The sequence below is a fragment of the Annulohypoxylon maeteangense genome (assembly GCF_022496945.1).
Source record: "Annulohypoxylon maeteangense strain CBS 123835 unplaced genomic scaffold GGS22scaffold_15, whole genome shotgun sequence".
NCBI lineage: Eukaryota > Fungi > Ascomycota > Sordariomycetes > Xylariales > Hypoxylaceae > Annulohypoxylon > Annulohypoxylon maeteangense.
This window is the reverse complement of record NW_025953262.1, coordinates 378,472-393,036: the sequence shown is the minus strand read 5'-3', so window position 1 is coordinate 393,036 and position 14,565 is coordinate 378,472. Positions and strand designations below refer to the sequence as shown.

Below are 14,565 nucleotides of genomic sequence, written 5' to 3'. Positions count from 1 at the left end.
ATAGGACCCGTTGATGCCCGTCTAGCCGCAACGCCGTGGCTTCGTCCCATAAGTTCGGCTATTATTATGTCGTGGCTTTGGAGGCTCTCAGGCAAACGACAATCAATGGTTAGGGCGCAACGAGAAACGAACAAATAAAAGCCTCAATGCTGCCTGACACCTGAGGTGAATCCCGGGAAGTGAGTACTGGCTATTTTGCCCTATTAAGACTATGCCGAAGCATATGGCATGATACAGCAAGCCAAAAATGAGACGGCAAGACGGTAGTATCTCTCATTCTTGGGTCGGACATTGACAGCAGACAGAACTGACCGCCAACGGCGAAGCGGTGAACAATGTCATAGATGCCGGGACCATCCGGCAGGAACAACGCATATTCGCCCCCCGTGATGAGCCTACGCCGTTCGTGTTAGATATATTACCTTGAGGTCTTGGTGTGCTCATCTAACGCCCGTAGCCTAAGACAGCATCTCGAGCCACATGAGCTCCCAGTATAAGACGAACAATGATTCCATTTAGGGCTGTGGTGTGGACGAAAGGGGAAATGGAGCATGGGTAGATACATACATACATTAAGGTGTCAGCCTGGGCGCGGGTGGCGTAGCGTCAACCGAGATGTGACTTGTCAACTACTAGGGACCATTATGATAACCAAGATTTCGAGGATACTTAGGACACCTAAAGAGCTTTCTGTTTGCTCGGGTCTGTGTTCCTGGACTTCTTGGATCCCGGCTCCGGGTTTTCCCCGCGAAGTCGACAGCCCGTCAAGCGGCTGAACGTGTGCGCCTCGCCCTAATGAGATTGATAGATCTGTTTTAGGATCGCCGGTTCGCTGCCGGAACTATCGAAGTCTTGTAAGCAATTGAATCATACGTGGGGGGCGGAAAGGTGACAATGATGCCGAAATGGCGTGTCATATTCCGCGTTCTTTTTAGGCATGCCGGTAGGTATTATGTGCAAGATCTTATGTCTTCTTATGCTTTCTGTTCGATTGCATGAGAAGGAAACTCGATGAGGCCGGATATGTTCGATTCTGGTGACGAGATCTGTCGTGATACCCGATGAGTTGGATCTTCAGGGGATGCTGAGATAATGATGCAAACGGCGTCATCCCAAATCTTTGGTCCCCTATTTCAGATTCGTTTGTCCTACGTGACAAGCATTGGATCTCGGATACCTGGCTGGAACCTGGCCTGGCTGGACGGGTCACAGACGTCAGCGGTCGTGTGAGATCGAATTTCATTTCACGATGTTTTGGCGTAGTGTGCTAACAATGCGTTACCTGCATATTACGCGGGTTCCCTGCTGCAATGCTGCAAATTGAATCAGGTCGGTATGCATGGCGATACCGTTTTGAGATTCGTCGTACGATCGATGATTGAAAAAAGTAAAGAAAGCCAAAAATAAACTTGATCTGGATAACTGACTAAAGACGCCATAGTGACATTCAAGGTTCATAATAAAATCTCCCATGCAGCTGCCGGAGATGTACCTGCCATTGTGGGGGTGCAGTACATAAATTGCATTATTAGTAGGTATGACGATGTGTTCTATGTGCACTTTTAATGCAAGCGACAGTTCATAAACATTTGTGGCTTGCAGCAAATTGTGGCGGTTTCTTAGTTGCGCTTGCGCTTGTTGGCCCTTGCTACAGGTTGGCCGTACTACCTAACACTTCCCTTTTAAGCTCTAAACCCTGGGCGGTTGCAACCTAGCAGCCTAGCAGCCTCCACTACCAGGCACCGTACCGTGACATACCGTGGCTGCGTGGGCAAGGGTTGAAAATACATCGATTGCTGGATTGCTGGGCTATTCTTTCCATAGCCTTCTTCTCCAACTACATCTCCGTTTTTGCAATTATACTGCTGCTACTGCACACATCACATATAGCCCATACACCATAAATTCGCCATCATATATGCACCTATTGCCCAACATTCTCGTGTTCTCAACAGATTTCCGGAGTCTTGGCCGTCGCTGCATAGCTATTGTGCGGCCCGAGTACATCTTGCGTCTCTGAAGCAAGGGTCCTTACCGAGCCCGCTGTGGGGAATCTAGGCGTGAACCCCAAGATCGAGAGCCTCACTTCTGCAGTGCATACCTTGCAGCCCGGTGTGCCGCTGTTGCTGGAATAGGACGTGCGTGATCCCGCTAATCCTATCGAAATTACCCGATCGTCGGCCTTGATACGCCTTTCAGCACGCACTCATCTCGTCTAGATATTCGCCACAAGCCAGACAAGGAAAGGCGAACAATGGCGGATATCCCGTTGCAAGTCATCTCCGAGAATTCGGCCTCTGAAAGGAGAATCACGCCATCATGGTCGATCAGCCAACTGAAGAGGAAACTTGAACCTGTGACGGGGATCCCTCCGTCGTCTCAGCGCATTAGCTTGAAGACTGCCTCCAAGGAAACCATAGCCGTCGAGGCTGTAGATGAAGACACAACGGTTCTGTCAAACTTTCCCCTATCTGCTTATGCAGAACTGCATGTAAGTGAAATTTGGTTATCATAGATGCTGCATATAGGCTACCCATCGAGCCAGTCGTTGCCGCGGAAGCACCCTATATCATAAATACGTGTCATCTTGTCAAAAAGCCCAGACATGATTACACACCAATATTCTGCTCACAATAATACGCGGCCTTTGGATATCTACTAATCATATTGCAAAGATCGTTGATACTCGGCCAGCTAGCGCCAAGCTGAACTTCAATGATACCTCCGGGGTTGAGAAATACATTATGCCGGAGGAGGAGTACGAGAAGAAATCCGATTCGGTATTGGCTTGGAAGAAGGCCGAAAGACTTGGTCGCTTCAATCCTGACGCTCCCAGCCTAGAGAAGGCTAAGATTGACGGATTTGCTGCCGAAATTGGAAGTAGAGGCATAGAGGTGGGTAAACGGTGCAGAGTCGGCGGCGATGACTCTCGAAGAGGAGAGGTCAAATATGTCGGCGAAGTTAAAGAGATTCCGGGATCCATAGGTGCTTGGATCGGAGTTCAACTTGATGAGCCAGTCGGAAAGAACGACGGAAGCATTAGCGGCACTAGATATTGGGGTACCGAATCGGCACTCAAACATGGCGTCTTTGTCAGACCAGAAAGAGTCGAAGTAGGCGAGTACCCTGTCCTCGATGACTTGGAAGACATGGAAGAAATATGACCGGATGTTTTCATTTCTCATATGGATAACATGCGGCAACCACTACCCCCGAGACTGATTTTGCACTACAAGTACATGGTTACATAGAAGCGACAGCGATTCGCGTAGTTTAGTTTGAGAGAAAATTGAATGAGTGACTAAACTAGTATCTTGACGTTGAATTATCTCTTATGTCTGACAGGACTAGCCTTAGACTTGAGGCTTAATGAGCGGAAATAGGTGTGATAGTTGTGATTTAATATCTATTCTATGTCATGGGAGTCATTCCAAAATAGAAGCATTGAATACTCACACCGTTCTCATGATTTTTAACCTTTCCCATACATAATATTTGAATTGTAGGAGCTAACAGTACTGTCGAAATGTTGGCAGTTGCGTTCTTAAGGAGGTAAATATCAGGTAGATATCTATGTTCTCAAGGGCTCGATAATCTGACATATGTACTACTTAGCTAGGTTGGCGTCTATGAAAATGAGAGCTCTAGGTGAAAAATGGGTAAACTTCAACTCTACTTTGTGATTAGTAAAATGCTTCCTGTATTCTGTGAGCATTGTTTGAGGTTATTCAGCTTCAAGATATAGTTATTGATTTAATGAACCCCTATCTTAAATCTACCGCGTCTTGATTGATTGTAGGATAGCAATAATCAGGCACAATCAAAGAAATGCCGCCGAGGAAATATCTCCTCGTTTATTTCGAATCCACGGATAGTTTCAACCAAGGTTGTTACTTGTCAGCTGTACTAGTAACCCAACTACACCATTACGGCATTAGCAATGTACAACGTTTCGTACCACGAGAAGGTTACTCATGTCGCAAAACTTGATCTTGTGCCTACTTTAGGAGTTTTAAGATAAAGGCTAGATCCGAGGGTAGCTTATGTAGGACATTCTGGGGCGAGTTTGGCATCTGACACGCAGCAGATCTTCAGTTAGACAAGGACATGGGTGAATCGTACACTTGCATACTCGGCAACCAAGATTGTAGTTATGTGCCACAGCAGTTCCGAGAATACCGAGAAGCCGTAGAACTATTTCTTGATGTTATACTCATATAAAAGTGAACAGGAGTTCCTAGTAAGATGGTGTTTGTGGAAAAAGTGGCTCTCGACAGTCGTGATACCTGAGTATGAGCATAGACTTTCCAAACAAGCCGTTGTAAGTGGTCGAGTTTTTCGGACCTCTCATTCTAGATATCTACGTACCTAGTAGGTATTCTCATAAACGAGCAAATCATATGCCCTCTTACAGTTATCTTACCGCTTCGAAATATTTACCTACCAGGTAGATGGGTGACTAATCGTGACATTGCAATATGCATTTGAAACAGTAAATGCTTTCCAACATGAGAATGACCTTCTTTGCAACTTGGAACTAGTTAAGCCTGCATATATAGTATACTTACATACGCTACCGTTTCATTTATCGTGAACAGCGGTGAGGGACTAGATGCGATTACGACATCTTTATATCAGGCAAGATTTGTAAACAATTAGATTCAGAATTCGCGGCCGAGACCGATGTGGATTCTAGGAGGTCTAGATCTGACCGACCAATTAGAATTCATTGTACAGGCCTATAATGTAGTATTAAGGTTTGATCGTAGGGCCCGTGCACCTGTATATGTCATTATGAAGCAAATCTGATTCTAGGAAACCAGGGTCACATACCGATTCATTAGTGACCAAGTCGTAAATACATTCAGTATCTATTAAATCTGTATCTTGTGTCAAAATAACGAGTTATATGCACTTAAGCTACTACTTGAATAGACAAATAAATACTTTTCCATTTAAGAGTTAGGTAAGCATGCTACGGGGTTTCAAGAATTGATCTAAATAAAGATACTAAGTACCACTTAGAGCGAACCAATGATCTTTGCCTGGTCTTGAGCCTACGCCCGAATAGGTAATGGGACTTGGAAGGAGTTTATATAGCGGGGTGCTACAGATAACCGAGTTGCCATATTCAGATACGCAGATTCCAATGAGACCTACACACGATTTGCTCTTGCATGGAGATTGCGCGTAAAGTGTAGTAATTACAGTAATCTGCCCAAGGTTTACACATGCCATACATATCTACATAAGTAAAGATGCTAAGCATAATATGTGAATGGCTGTGCACGGAAGGATCTGCCGTTGGGAAATGCCAAGCTGGCTCTGCTTGAAAGGAACGATGACGCTAAAACGATGCCCGTCTCGGAATGTTCCCTAGATGCGAGTATCAAGCACGATGATAGTAGATTGATACGTTGGTCTGTTCGCTGCTACTGATAAAATGATGGATGTCATTAATACTGAATTGAGATGTTGAAATAATTCATTGCATGAATGAAATACAGTATGATCGCATCATGAGATTATGTACTTGTTCAAGAAAGAAGATGTAAAGTTCATAGACATAGTACATAAGACTAGGATCCTTGAGGCTTTTGAGAGAGAAGTTAGGAAGTTGCCATGGAAGCGATCTTGGCATTCCAATGCCGTTTAATCCGTGCCCCGTAAGTGCCCGCAAGTGCCACCTGCCCCAGCTGAAGTACGTACAATCATACAATTGAGAAACCGCCTTTCCATTTCGGCCTTTTCCCCACATCCCACCCGTGCGCTTGTTCGAATTGTCACTCAAAGTCAAACCATTCAACTCATGCATACACCTGACTCTGACACTCTTCCACACACACACCACACACGCAACCGCATACACACATACATACGGTGTCGCTATCGTTAGACAACCCGACAAACCGACAAACCGATCTTACCTTTCCCTCTTCCCAGTCTCTCAAATATCTCCGGATCTACAACAAATCCCGTAGTACCAATCGCTTATTGCCGATCAAGAGAAGAAAGAAACGTCGCCAAGATTCAGATATCCCAATAGAACGAACCTCGACCTCATGCCTTACCCCGAAGAGGATAGATAGTGCTGAGATGCGACACCAAAGACAACAGCCCTGTTTGCGTGGCGCTAGGTAGGGCTGTCCTCATACAAGGACTAGTCCGCTCAATCCGATTGCCTCTTGCTCTTAATCGACTTGTCCTGGTTCCGATCCTTCCTCTCTTTCTAGACTCTATCAAGGTAGCTATTCCACAACGGCTGGACCATCGTGTGGAAGCCAACAAGAGCCCGACATGGCGACGTCGACCGTTGCCGCTGTCGCCAAAATGGCTTCCTTCGTAATCGGGCTTGCCTCTATCGTTTCCGTCGCATCCGCCGAGTTAGCTACCACGAATATGATGTCAGACTTGCCCGATTATTTTGACCAGTCCTCTATGGCGCTAGCTTTGACCTCAGATTCCGTTCCGGTTGGAGTGGAATATAAGATTGCGCCTCTAACGGCTGAAGCCGGGCTGAACCAGACCAACGAGAATGCCTTGAGGGTAAATAATTTATGGGATGAGCCATCTTGATGCGCGATCGCTAATGTGCATGATAGGCTTTCCATGTACTAGGCGATATGGTCGTCGTAGATCAGACCAACTACAACAATAATAATCTCAACCTCAAAGACTCCATTGCCTATTTAACCTGCGACTCCAACTCCAACGATTCCTACATATCTTCCAACGACGTATTAAATTCAGTAATGGGCAGACAACCAAAAGCCATCTTACTTTATAGTACGACTGGAATTTGTTGCGGTCTAGGTGGATCTGATTTAGATTTCACTTCTATCTGGACTATGACCGACCCGCAGTCAGCCGGGATGACCAAGAACTGGACATCGGATACTACGGGAGGTATCGTTCGTGCAACGATATCAGGAGGAAACGATACCGGCGCAGATACCGACAATGGGCAAACCCAGGGTGGTAATAATTCAGCGGTTGCTATGAGCATTTTATATAGTATAACTGGTCTCATAACTTTGCTCTTTCTCATTATTATCGCGACCGGAGCTATCCGAGCACATCGTCACCCCGAAAGATACGGCCCGAGGGCTAGCTATGGTGGAAGACCAAGGCAGAGCCGAGCTAAAGGTCTTGCACGAGCTGTTTTGGAGACTCTGCCTATCGTCAAATTTGGTGATCCCCAACCCGCAAAACCAGACCCGGAGAATGAACTGGAAAGCATTTCAGGAGACCGACAGCCGCGCTCAGCATCGCCGACACAACGTGATGTTACATCAATCGATGTGGAACCTGAAAATACTTCCGAGGTAGCTACGAAGGACGTTCCGAAAGCTGTTACTGAAAATCCTGTGGCCACCACTTCAGATCACACCGAAGAGAGTGGTAGACAGGCAGAGGAAGACCATCTTGGTTGCTCTATCTGCACGGAAGATTTTAGCGTCGGGCAAGACGTACGAGTGCTTCCTTGCGATCATAAATTTCACCCACAGTGTGTAGATCCATGGCTAGTCAACGTTTCCGGCACATGCCCGTTGTGGTAAGTCACTTAACTCCGTAATTTAAAGCATTTGATACTAATGAGACCATAGCCGGCTGGATCTACGCCCTCGTGAGGCAGAAGAAGCAGAAGAATCTGGCGAGGCTACCAACGAGGCGCCTCAGCCTAATGAGACTGGCCCTGCTGATACTCACTCAGCACATGTCCCTGAGGATGATGGAGACGGACCGCAGAGACGGCGGATATCCCGTTTCCTCGATTGGAATAGGCTTCGTCACGCTTCTGTTGATGAGCGCATTCTGGCTCTTCGACAATATCGAGAGTCGCAGCCAGACGCAATTCCTGACACCAGTTCAGCTGAGGACCAAAGCCAACATACCCGACTTTCAGATCGGCTGCGAGAGAAGTTTCATATTCGGACCAGAGCTCATCCACCAAGTGGACCAGCCTCTTCGAATCAGTGAGCATCTACTTTAATTCTTATTAATACCTTACTAGAGGTTCTTAATGCACTTGAGGTGCCGAATGGGTGTAATGCACCAGCCATGAATGTACGTGATGAGTAATGGAGCCTGCGGTCTGGGTGTGATTATCGAGTGATGATATTGGGATGGTGTGGGATAACCGTGGAATACCTCGGATAGAACGGCGTTAAATCTTATCTGGAAGATTAGGGCGTAAAGCAAAGAATCGCATTGGCCGGCGTTCTGTGGCGTGAGGTTATCTACCTAGCTTTTGCAATTAGAAACGCTTAGCGTTTGGTTGGCGTTAGACAGGAAAGACGATGGGTTGCGCTCAAGTCAGCATGGAGTGAGCCCATGAGTTAATGCTATCAAAATAAAATCACATAAACCTGTCACTCATATACACTAGTGTTCATGAACATTTAATTATTTAGTTGCGGGTGAATTGGAGCGTTTCTAACTTGGAAATTTGGTCTGAAGGAAAAGCATTCAAAAATAATTGACCTAGCCTACCTACTCATTTCCACATGTGTAATACGGGATATCATTAGGGGGTATTACGGAATGGTTAGCAATATCCCAGTTGTCTTATTTTAGGGATTTCCTGCTAACATGGCTACAGATCGATACCTACCTCGGTAGAGAGCACCGCATAAATCGAAATCCCTTAGTTTATCCCATACACATCCTTGAAGGGGAATGTATGTCTCACTGATGGAAGCAGTTCTCGCTTCGCTACTACACACGCGAAGAACCCGGGTCCTCTAGTGGGATAAGGGTGATCGACTTACTTATTTCCGCGTTAAGGTTGGGCTTAAGCCCAGTGTAAAAGTGGCGGCGACGAAGAGGGGGTGGAGGACGTGTGTGTCCGTTAATGCAGATTGGAAAACCTAAAAGTGCCCGGGTCCTGAATTGGGGACGATGAGCCGAGTGGGAATTTCCCTCGTCCAAGCTTGTGGGAGGATGTGTAGCTCTTATTAGGTTGGTTGCGAGAAACGACTCAAACTAACATCAGGTATGGCTCCCGACTCGTTGTTCTTGTTTCCTTGTCTAAAGTAAAGGCTGGTCCCAGCTGAGGCTTTATTGTGTTAATTCCAACCGCTAGACACAGTTAAGTGACCCAAATCGTCTATACAGCGTGTTGCTATGAATATAAGTTGGTTTCTAATTGTAACACTATAGAGATAGGGACTATGGATTTACCAGTAATTGTTAAAATTGAACCAGCGCGGGTTAGCAGCAACTCGATTTGCCTAGTCCCTCGGACTCTATCTTCAACCTTAAACCATCGTCCGAAATAACATTCGCCGAGAACGATAGGGTAGGCAACGCGACCTTAAATATATCGATCGATAACCTTTTCTCCGATGTGATGGTAGAATAGATGAACTCTATGTGTGCCGTGTCGAAATGGCACACGCCATATTCTTCCACTTAGCGCACCCCGTGGGCGGTCCCTGACATTTCCTTCCTCTCTCCTCTCCGTTTCTCCTCCCGGGTTGCCCTTCCTAATTTCGAGGTCATTTATGTAATAATCTACTAAGCGACAAGCGATCGGGTAGCATATACGATATGGCCTCACTCCTATTTTATCGGAATGAGGTTCCATCGTCAACGACACCGCCACCCCTAGCCGGTACCGTCATCGGTGTGATATTGTTTACCAGCGCCATCTCTATCCTATCGTGGTTCCTCAGTTCGTATTCCGCCCCGTGCCTCGGAAAACGGGGCGCTAATGATAAGGATAGCACAGAGGTCCCTTGCCGTGAAGACTTGGTGGCATCTCCCGTCCGTCGCGTGGTGTAAGCCTAGCTCTATCTAGGAACAAGATCATATCCGAGCAATACACATTTGATGCTAACGTAGAAGATCCCATTCATAGTGGTTTTTACCCTCTATGTTGATTCGTGGACGTTCGTGTTCGCGACGGGTATCATCAACTATGGCATAGGCATCGACATGAATGAGGGCGTCTGCTCAGCTGCCATCCTCTCCTATCTCTTCTGCTATATGTCCACCAAAGTTCGTGTTCACCCCAATACCTCTTACCATTTATGTACTTGCTTAATATTACCATTCTAACAGAAGTCTTAGGTTGTAAGAATTTAACCCCTTTTGCAGAGATAATGCACCCTTGGCTCACGTTCTGGGTCATATAGTTGATATACATATTTCTTATTGAAAAAGAGGTAGGTCCTCTATTTTCACCCTTAGATAAACATGAAGACTCACGTCTAAAACTCAGTTCATCATCCGAGGTGGTCCTAAAAGGAGACTTGAATCCAAACTGTATCTTTTCAACTCGTTCGGAGTACTAAGTAAGGCTTATATACATCGTTCATTATATTATGTTTAGCTTACCAACTTGCAACAGCCGTGCATGGAATAATTTCCATCTTAAATTTCGTCTAGTAAGTCAAATTGAAGACCTCCGTATAAAGAAAAACTTCGTAAATCCGCTAACTAAACAGTCGTTCTGCGCGCCTGGAAGACGGACGGTGTATCATCGGAATAGGGAGGCAAGGTCTCATTCCTCTCATAACTCTTGATATTGTGGTAATTGTATGGTATTGTGTATGCTTTGAAGTACTTATAAGACGCTGAACCGGTATCATAGGTCTACCTCACGATCCTATTCCTAAACCCCTTACGAGGTAGGACAACTATATATCATGAAGTCATCTAATGGATTACCTGACTTTTCAATCTTTAGGTGTAAACGGGTTTCAAAACATATCCAACGCCCCATCCAGCCCTAGACTACGTAATGTAGCTATGCGGACTTTCATCGGTGCTCTATGCACGACTACTTCGACCGTAATGTACGTACTTGTTCGATCGTGGAAGGCCGTTGTTACGATAGAAATCAGTGATAGTTAATCTAACTCCCACTTCAAGAAATCTTATAGTCCTCATGGTCCTCGACGGCGAGCCGGGATGGGTATTCCTCACTTGTTGCAATGCAGATAGTAAGTACCTACCCCTTTCCCCTATCCTCTCGCCTACCTATTAACCCAAATAACAGTCCTCTTCTCCGCCCTCGTAATCCAATGGACCACGCGCCACGACCCCTGGAACACGAACGCCAACACCTCACCATCCTTCAGCTCCCACGACAAGCACACCTCATACCGCCCGCCCGCACCTCCAGCACCAACTCCCCTTCCCCGCCGCAACACCAAAAAACTCGCGATATCGCTCCCCTTAAAAACAACCAGCACCTCTCAATACGAGCACATCTTCGGGGACCCCGACCCACCAGACGCGCCCTCAACCAGCGCAACCAGCCACAAGCACGAGTCCACATCCCTCGACGAGCCCACAGACTCCACAATCCTAACCCCGATCCCGAAACCGATCCCGGTAGAAATCAACCTCGGCAGAAAGACGCCCTCGAACCCCCCAAGCCCAACCCCAAGCCGAAACCCAAGCCGAAACCCAAGTCGCACCACCAGCCGAAACCGCAGCCAAAGCCGCAAACCCAGCAAAGACAAAGACAAAGCTCCAGACCGGTCCTGGCTAAGCACCCTAACCCGGACACACACGCACACGCAAGCACAAATAACCGACCTCGACCTCGTCCCGGCACCCCTCTCCCCAACCAAACCAATCTCGCCCCCACCCCCAGCAACCCCTTCCTCCGTCTCCGCAGCCGTAGCCGCGGACCTCGAGCGAATCCGACGATACCGGGACCGACGAGCGCCGACCTCCCCTCCCCCACCCGCAGTCCCGGCGTTAACATTCGCTTCGCCCAGCTCACCTACATCTCCGCCGCCGCCGCCGCTCCCGCGCACGCCCACATCGCCGGGGACGACGACGAGGATATCGCGAACCGTATCGCGGACACGGGGGCCGGGATCGGTGTCGCGGTACCGGATTAGCGAGTTAGCGTTTGAAGGGGACGAGGAGGAACTGCCGTGGCACAATTTAGTGGTGATGGAGGATGGGGACGGGGCCGATTCGGGGGGTTGGATTTGATGTTTTTATCGGGGTTGATTGTTTTTGATTAAGCTCAGTATATAGGTATTGTCAGTAAAGGAATAGTGAAAGAGGAGTAAGGGAAATAGAATGGGTCGGAATAAGAATTAAATGTACCTGCTTGTGGTAATGTTTAATGATGAGCATATCGTTTGTGTTGAATTGGAAAAGTGTCTGGAAAATACTAGTTTTAGGTCTATGATGTACTCCTTATCATTTACCGCTTCATGTATCGGATACTTCATATGGATACAGGACACATCGTGATCATTTCACATTGCTTGATGACTTAAAAGGTTAATCACTTAGTTTGACTAAAAGCTTCAATTTTCATTGATTTCGTTGTGTCCCCGTATCTTCATGAATCCTACCCTGATTCCTGAGATTCCCATCCTCCATGTAAACCAGACTAGATCCTGGCGGGGGTGACCCCATACAACCAGATATCTACCGGAGACTCGATATGAGCCGAAGTATGTACAAAGAAGTAAAGTTCCGATTTTTGGTAATCCATCGCGATGCAGAAGCCCTCCCCCCTAAAAATCATGGAACAAGAAGTTGTGTTAGAATAGAAGTAGTGCTACTCAAAATGAGTAATTTATTTACGCAGTGCCGGCGAAGATCTCGCCGAAGTCACTCAGTGTCGAAGTCGAGTTCATGAGGCTGCCTTCGCTGAGCCAGAAGTACGAGTATTTCTCGACGAAGCTGTAGTCGTCGCTCTCCAACTTGTCAACGACGGTCTTCATGAAGGTGTTTACATCGCCGCTCTGTGCTGCGAACTCGGTAACCCAGACGTTCTTGTTCTCGCAAGCCTCATGCACCTTCGTAATGTGGTTCAAGAATAGGGTAGCACCGTCCGTGCCACCAGGTCCGTACCAATGTGCGGCACAGAAGTCGACCTGGCATTCGCCGTTGCAAGCGGTGAAGAATTGGTTGAGCCAGTCGATACCCTGGCCGGAGCTCTCGCTGCTAGAAATAGCAGGGGAACTGATCTTGACCTTACCAGCGTATTTGGCGAAGTACTGTTTGTGTCCGGCAGCGGCATCCGCAGGCGACATGTTAGCTTGGCTGCTAATGTCAGGTTCGTTGAAGCTGAGGAAGGCAGTGGATCCTCGAGCAATAGCGGCCTCGGCCTTGGTATCCCAACCAGTAGAGTGGTCGGATCCGGTGGACCAAAGCATAGGGTAGTACATAACGCTATCCTTGAGGCCGTTGGGGTCAGGGGTCCAGTTGTATGCCCACGAGAGCTTGCCACCCAAGCCTAAGACGGTGCTAACAAGGCTGGCATCATTGTACGCAGCACCTCGCTTACCCGTGGAAGAGCTAGATGTCGAAGAGGTAGTAACCGATGACTCGGCTGCAGCAGCAGATGACGTAGTGCTGGCAACTGCCGCAACTGAAGCTTGAGCAGTGGTCGTGGGGGTATCGTGCACGACGGGCGAGGCCACAGCAACAGAGCTGGTGGTAGGGGTCTCGACGGCAGATGAAGAGGAAGACTTGACCACGGTAACGATGGTGGTGGGGGCCGAGGTAGGCACAGCAGCCGCAGGGCTTGTCGTTGGCAATGTGGTAGGGCTAGCGAGGGAAGTAGTGGGCTCGGATGCGGCCTCAACCTCGGCCGATGAGGAAGTCGGGACGGCCTCGGCGGTGGGTCCTTCCTCACCCGCAGTAACAGTCATCGTCACATAATCAGTGACAACAACAGTGTCAGTTTCGGCCCACACGATCTCTCTCTTTGGATGAATGTGGCGGTGAAAGGGGCCAGCGGCGACTTCCTTCACTGAGGCGGCGGCGCAAAGCGCAAGAATGGTGGCCTTGGAAAGCATCTTGAAAAGTTTTTCCTTGGGGGATGTTGGATGATCTAAAATTCTATGTTCTTGGTGAGATAGATTTGGTACAGTAGGTACTTGGTATGTTCCCTTATTCTATGTTGATGTTACAATTCCGTTGAAGGAGTGTTAAGGTGCCAGCAGTCCAGTCAAAGGAGGGTAAGACGACGAACGAAAGTATCGTGTCAGAGAAATGAATGAATTTGTCGACGGGGTGTAGTACGCTCTGCGCAGTTGTGATACTGATGATGAGACGGACGGGAACCAGGTCGTGCAGTCTATCAAAGACGCAGAAGGAATGATGCGAGTTTGATGAGGATTGATATTGCACCCTTGGACAATGCGTGTTAGTTGTGGTTAGGTCGCGTGAGTGTGCGTGTGACGTGTGACGGAAGGACAATGGACACAAACGAAGTTGACTGACTAAGGACGTCGTCTTCTTAAATCGATGTCAACCACAAAGAACGAGGTGAGGTTAATGAATGGGTCGAAGCTGGCGACCTTATGTGGAAATGTACAACAAGAAATGAATGTGTGGGGGCGAGAATGGGAGGAGTAATTCTCGGTTGGAAAAGGAGAGAAATACGGTACTGTGGGTTGAAAGGAGTGAACGAAAGAAAAAAGGTGGGAAGAATTTATTCACGCCCAGCGTTTTATGTCGCTTACTGAAGAAGTTGTAAGAGAGAAGAGGTTGACTGACGGTTAGGGACGACCCAGACAGACAAGACGAACTTACAAAGTTCAGCAAATCGGGATGTGTGTGGGGCATGTACGTGGA

At 47.6% G+C, this 14,565-nt stretch overlaps 4 protein-coding genes across 4 annotated transcripts; 3 read left to right on the top strand and 1 right to left on the bottom strand.

The window, feature by feature from the left end:
• The first annotated feature begins 1,985 nt into the window (after positions 1 to 1,985).
• GGS22DRAFT_45207 (CAP Gly-rich domain-containing protein) lies at positions 1,986 to 3,306 on the top strand. The gene is made up of 2 exons (XM_047967114.1): positions 1,986 to 2,491; positions 2,676 to 3,306. The coding sequence occupies exons 1-2, from the start codon at positions 2,255 to 2,257 to the stop codon at positions 3,162 to 3,164; spliced, it is 726 nt and encodes a 241-aa protein (XP_047816327.1). The 5' UTR covers positions 1,986 to 2,254; the 3' UTR covers positions 3,165 to 3,306.
• A 2,510-nt stretch (positions 3,307 to 5,816) lies between these two features.
• GGS22DRAFT_169589 (uncharacterized protein) lies at positions 5,817 to 8,383 on the top strand. The gene is made up of 3 exons (XM_047962340.1): positions 5,817 to 6,546; positions 6,603 to 7,555; positions 7,608 to 8,383. Exons 1-3 carry the CDS (start codon positions 6,298 to 6,300, stop codon positions 7,978 to 7,980), a joined length of 1,575 nt encoding a protein of 524 aa, XP_047816326.1. The 5' UTR covers positions 5,817 to 6,297; the 3' UTR covers positions 7,981 to 8,383.
• A 510-nt stretch (positions 8,384 to 8,893) lies between these two features.
• On the top strand, positions 8,894 to 12,273 carry GGS22DRAFT_169587 (uncharacterized protein). Its single transcript, XM_047962339.1, has 12 exons — positions 8,894 to 8,995; positions 9,163 to 9,676; positions 9,729 to 9,782; positions 9,863 to 10,005; positions 10,140 to 10,169; positions 10,226 to 10,298; positions 10,355 to 10,391; positions 10,452 to 10,542; positions 10,598 to 10,634; positions 10,694 to 10,802; positions 10,879 to 10,949; positions 11,006 to 12,273. The coding sequence occupies exons 2-12, from the start codon at positions 9,553 to 9,555 to the stop codon at positions 11,956 to 11,958; spliced, it is 1,722 nt and encodes a 573-aa protein (XP_047816325.1). The 5' UTR covers positions 8,894 to 8,995; positions 9,163 to 9,552; the 3' UTR covers positions 11,959 to 12,273.
• GGS22DRAFT_169583 (glycoside hydrolase family 128 protein) lies at positions 12,264 to 14,465 on the bottom strand. Its single transcript, XM_047962338.1, has one exon. It carries the CDS (start codon positions 13,782 to 13,784, stop codon positions 12,561 to 12,563), a length of 1,224 nt encoding a protein of 407 aa, XP_047816324.1. The 5' UTR covers positions 13,785 to 14,465; the 3' UTR covers positions 12,264 to 12,560.
• Positions 14,466 to 14,565: the final 100 nt, after the last annotated feature.

Bases quoted from the DNA above. Each gene is read 5' to 3' on its own strand.
- GGS22DRAFT_45207 (XM_047967114.1), top strand. From the start codon at position 2,255: ATGGCGGATATCCCGTTGCAAGTCATCTCCGAGAATTCGGCCTCTGAA. The intron at 2,492-2,675 runs GTAAGTGAAATT...CATATTGCAAAG, and splicing joins CTGCTTATGCAGAACTGCAT to ATCGTTGATACTCGGCCAGC.
- GGS22DRAFT_169589 (XM_047962340.1), top strand. From the start codon at position 6,298: ATGGCGACGTCGACCGTTGCCGCTGTCGCCAAAATGGCTTCCTTCGTA. The intron at 6,547-6,602 runs GTAAATAATTTA...TGTGCATGATAG, and splicing joins CCAACGAGAATGCCTTGAGG to GCTTTCCATGTACTAGGCGA. The intron at 7,556-7,607 runs GTAAGTCACTTA...ATGAGACCATAG, and splicing joins TCCGGCACATGCCCGTTGTG to CCGGCTGGATCTACGCCCTC.
- GGS22DRAFT_169587 (XM_047962339.1), top strand. From the start codon at position 9,553: ATGGCCTCACTCCTATTTTATCGGAATGAGGTTCCATCGTCAACGACA. The intron at 9,677-9,728 runs GTTCGTATTCCG...TGATAAGGATAG, and splicing joins TATCCTATCGTGGTTCCTCA to CACAGAGGTCCCTTGCCGTG. The intron at 10,392-10,451 runs GTAAGTCAAATT...CTAACTAAACAG, and splicing joins TCCATCTTAAATTTCGTCTA to TCGTTCTGCGCGCCTGGAAG.
- GGS22DRAFT_169583 (XM_047962338.1), bottom strand. From the start codon at position 13,784: ATGCTTTCCAAGGCCACCATTCTTGCGCTTTGCGCCGCCGCCTCAGTG.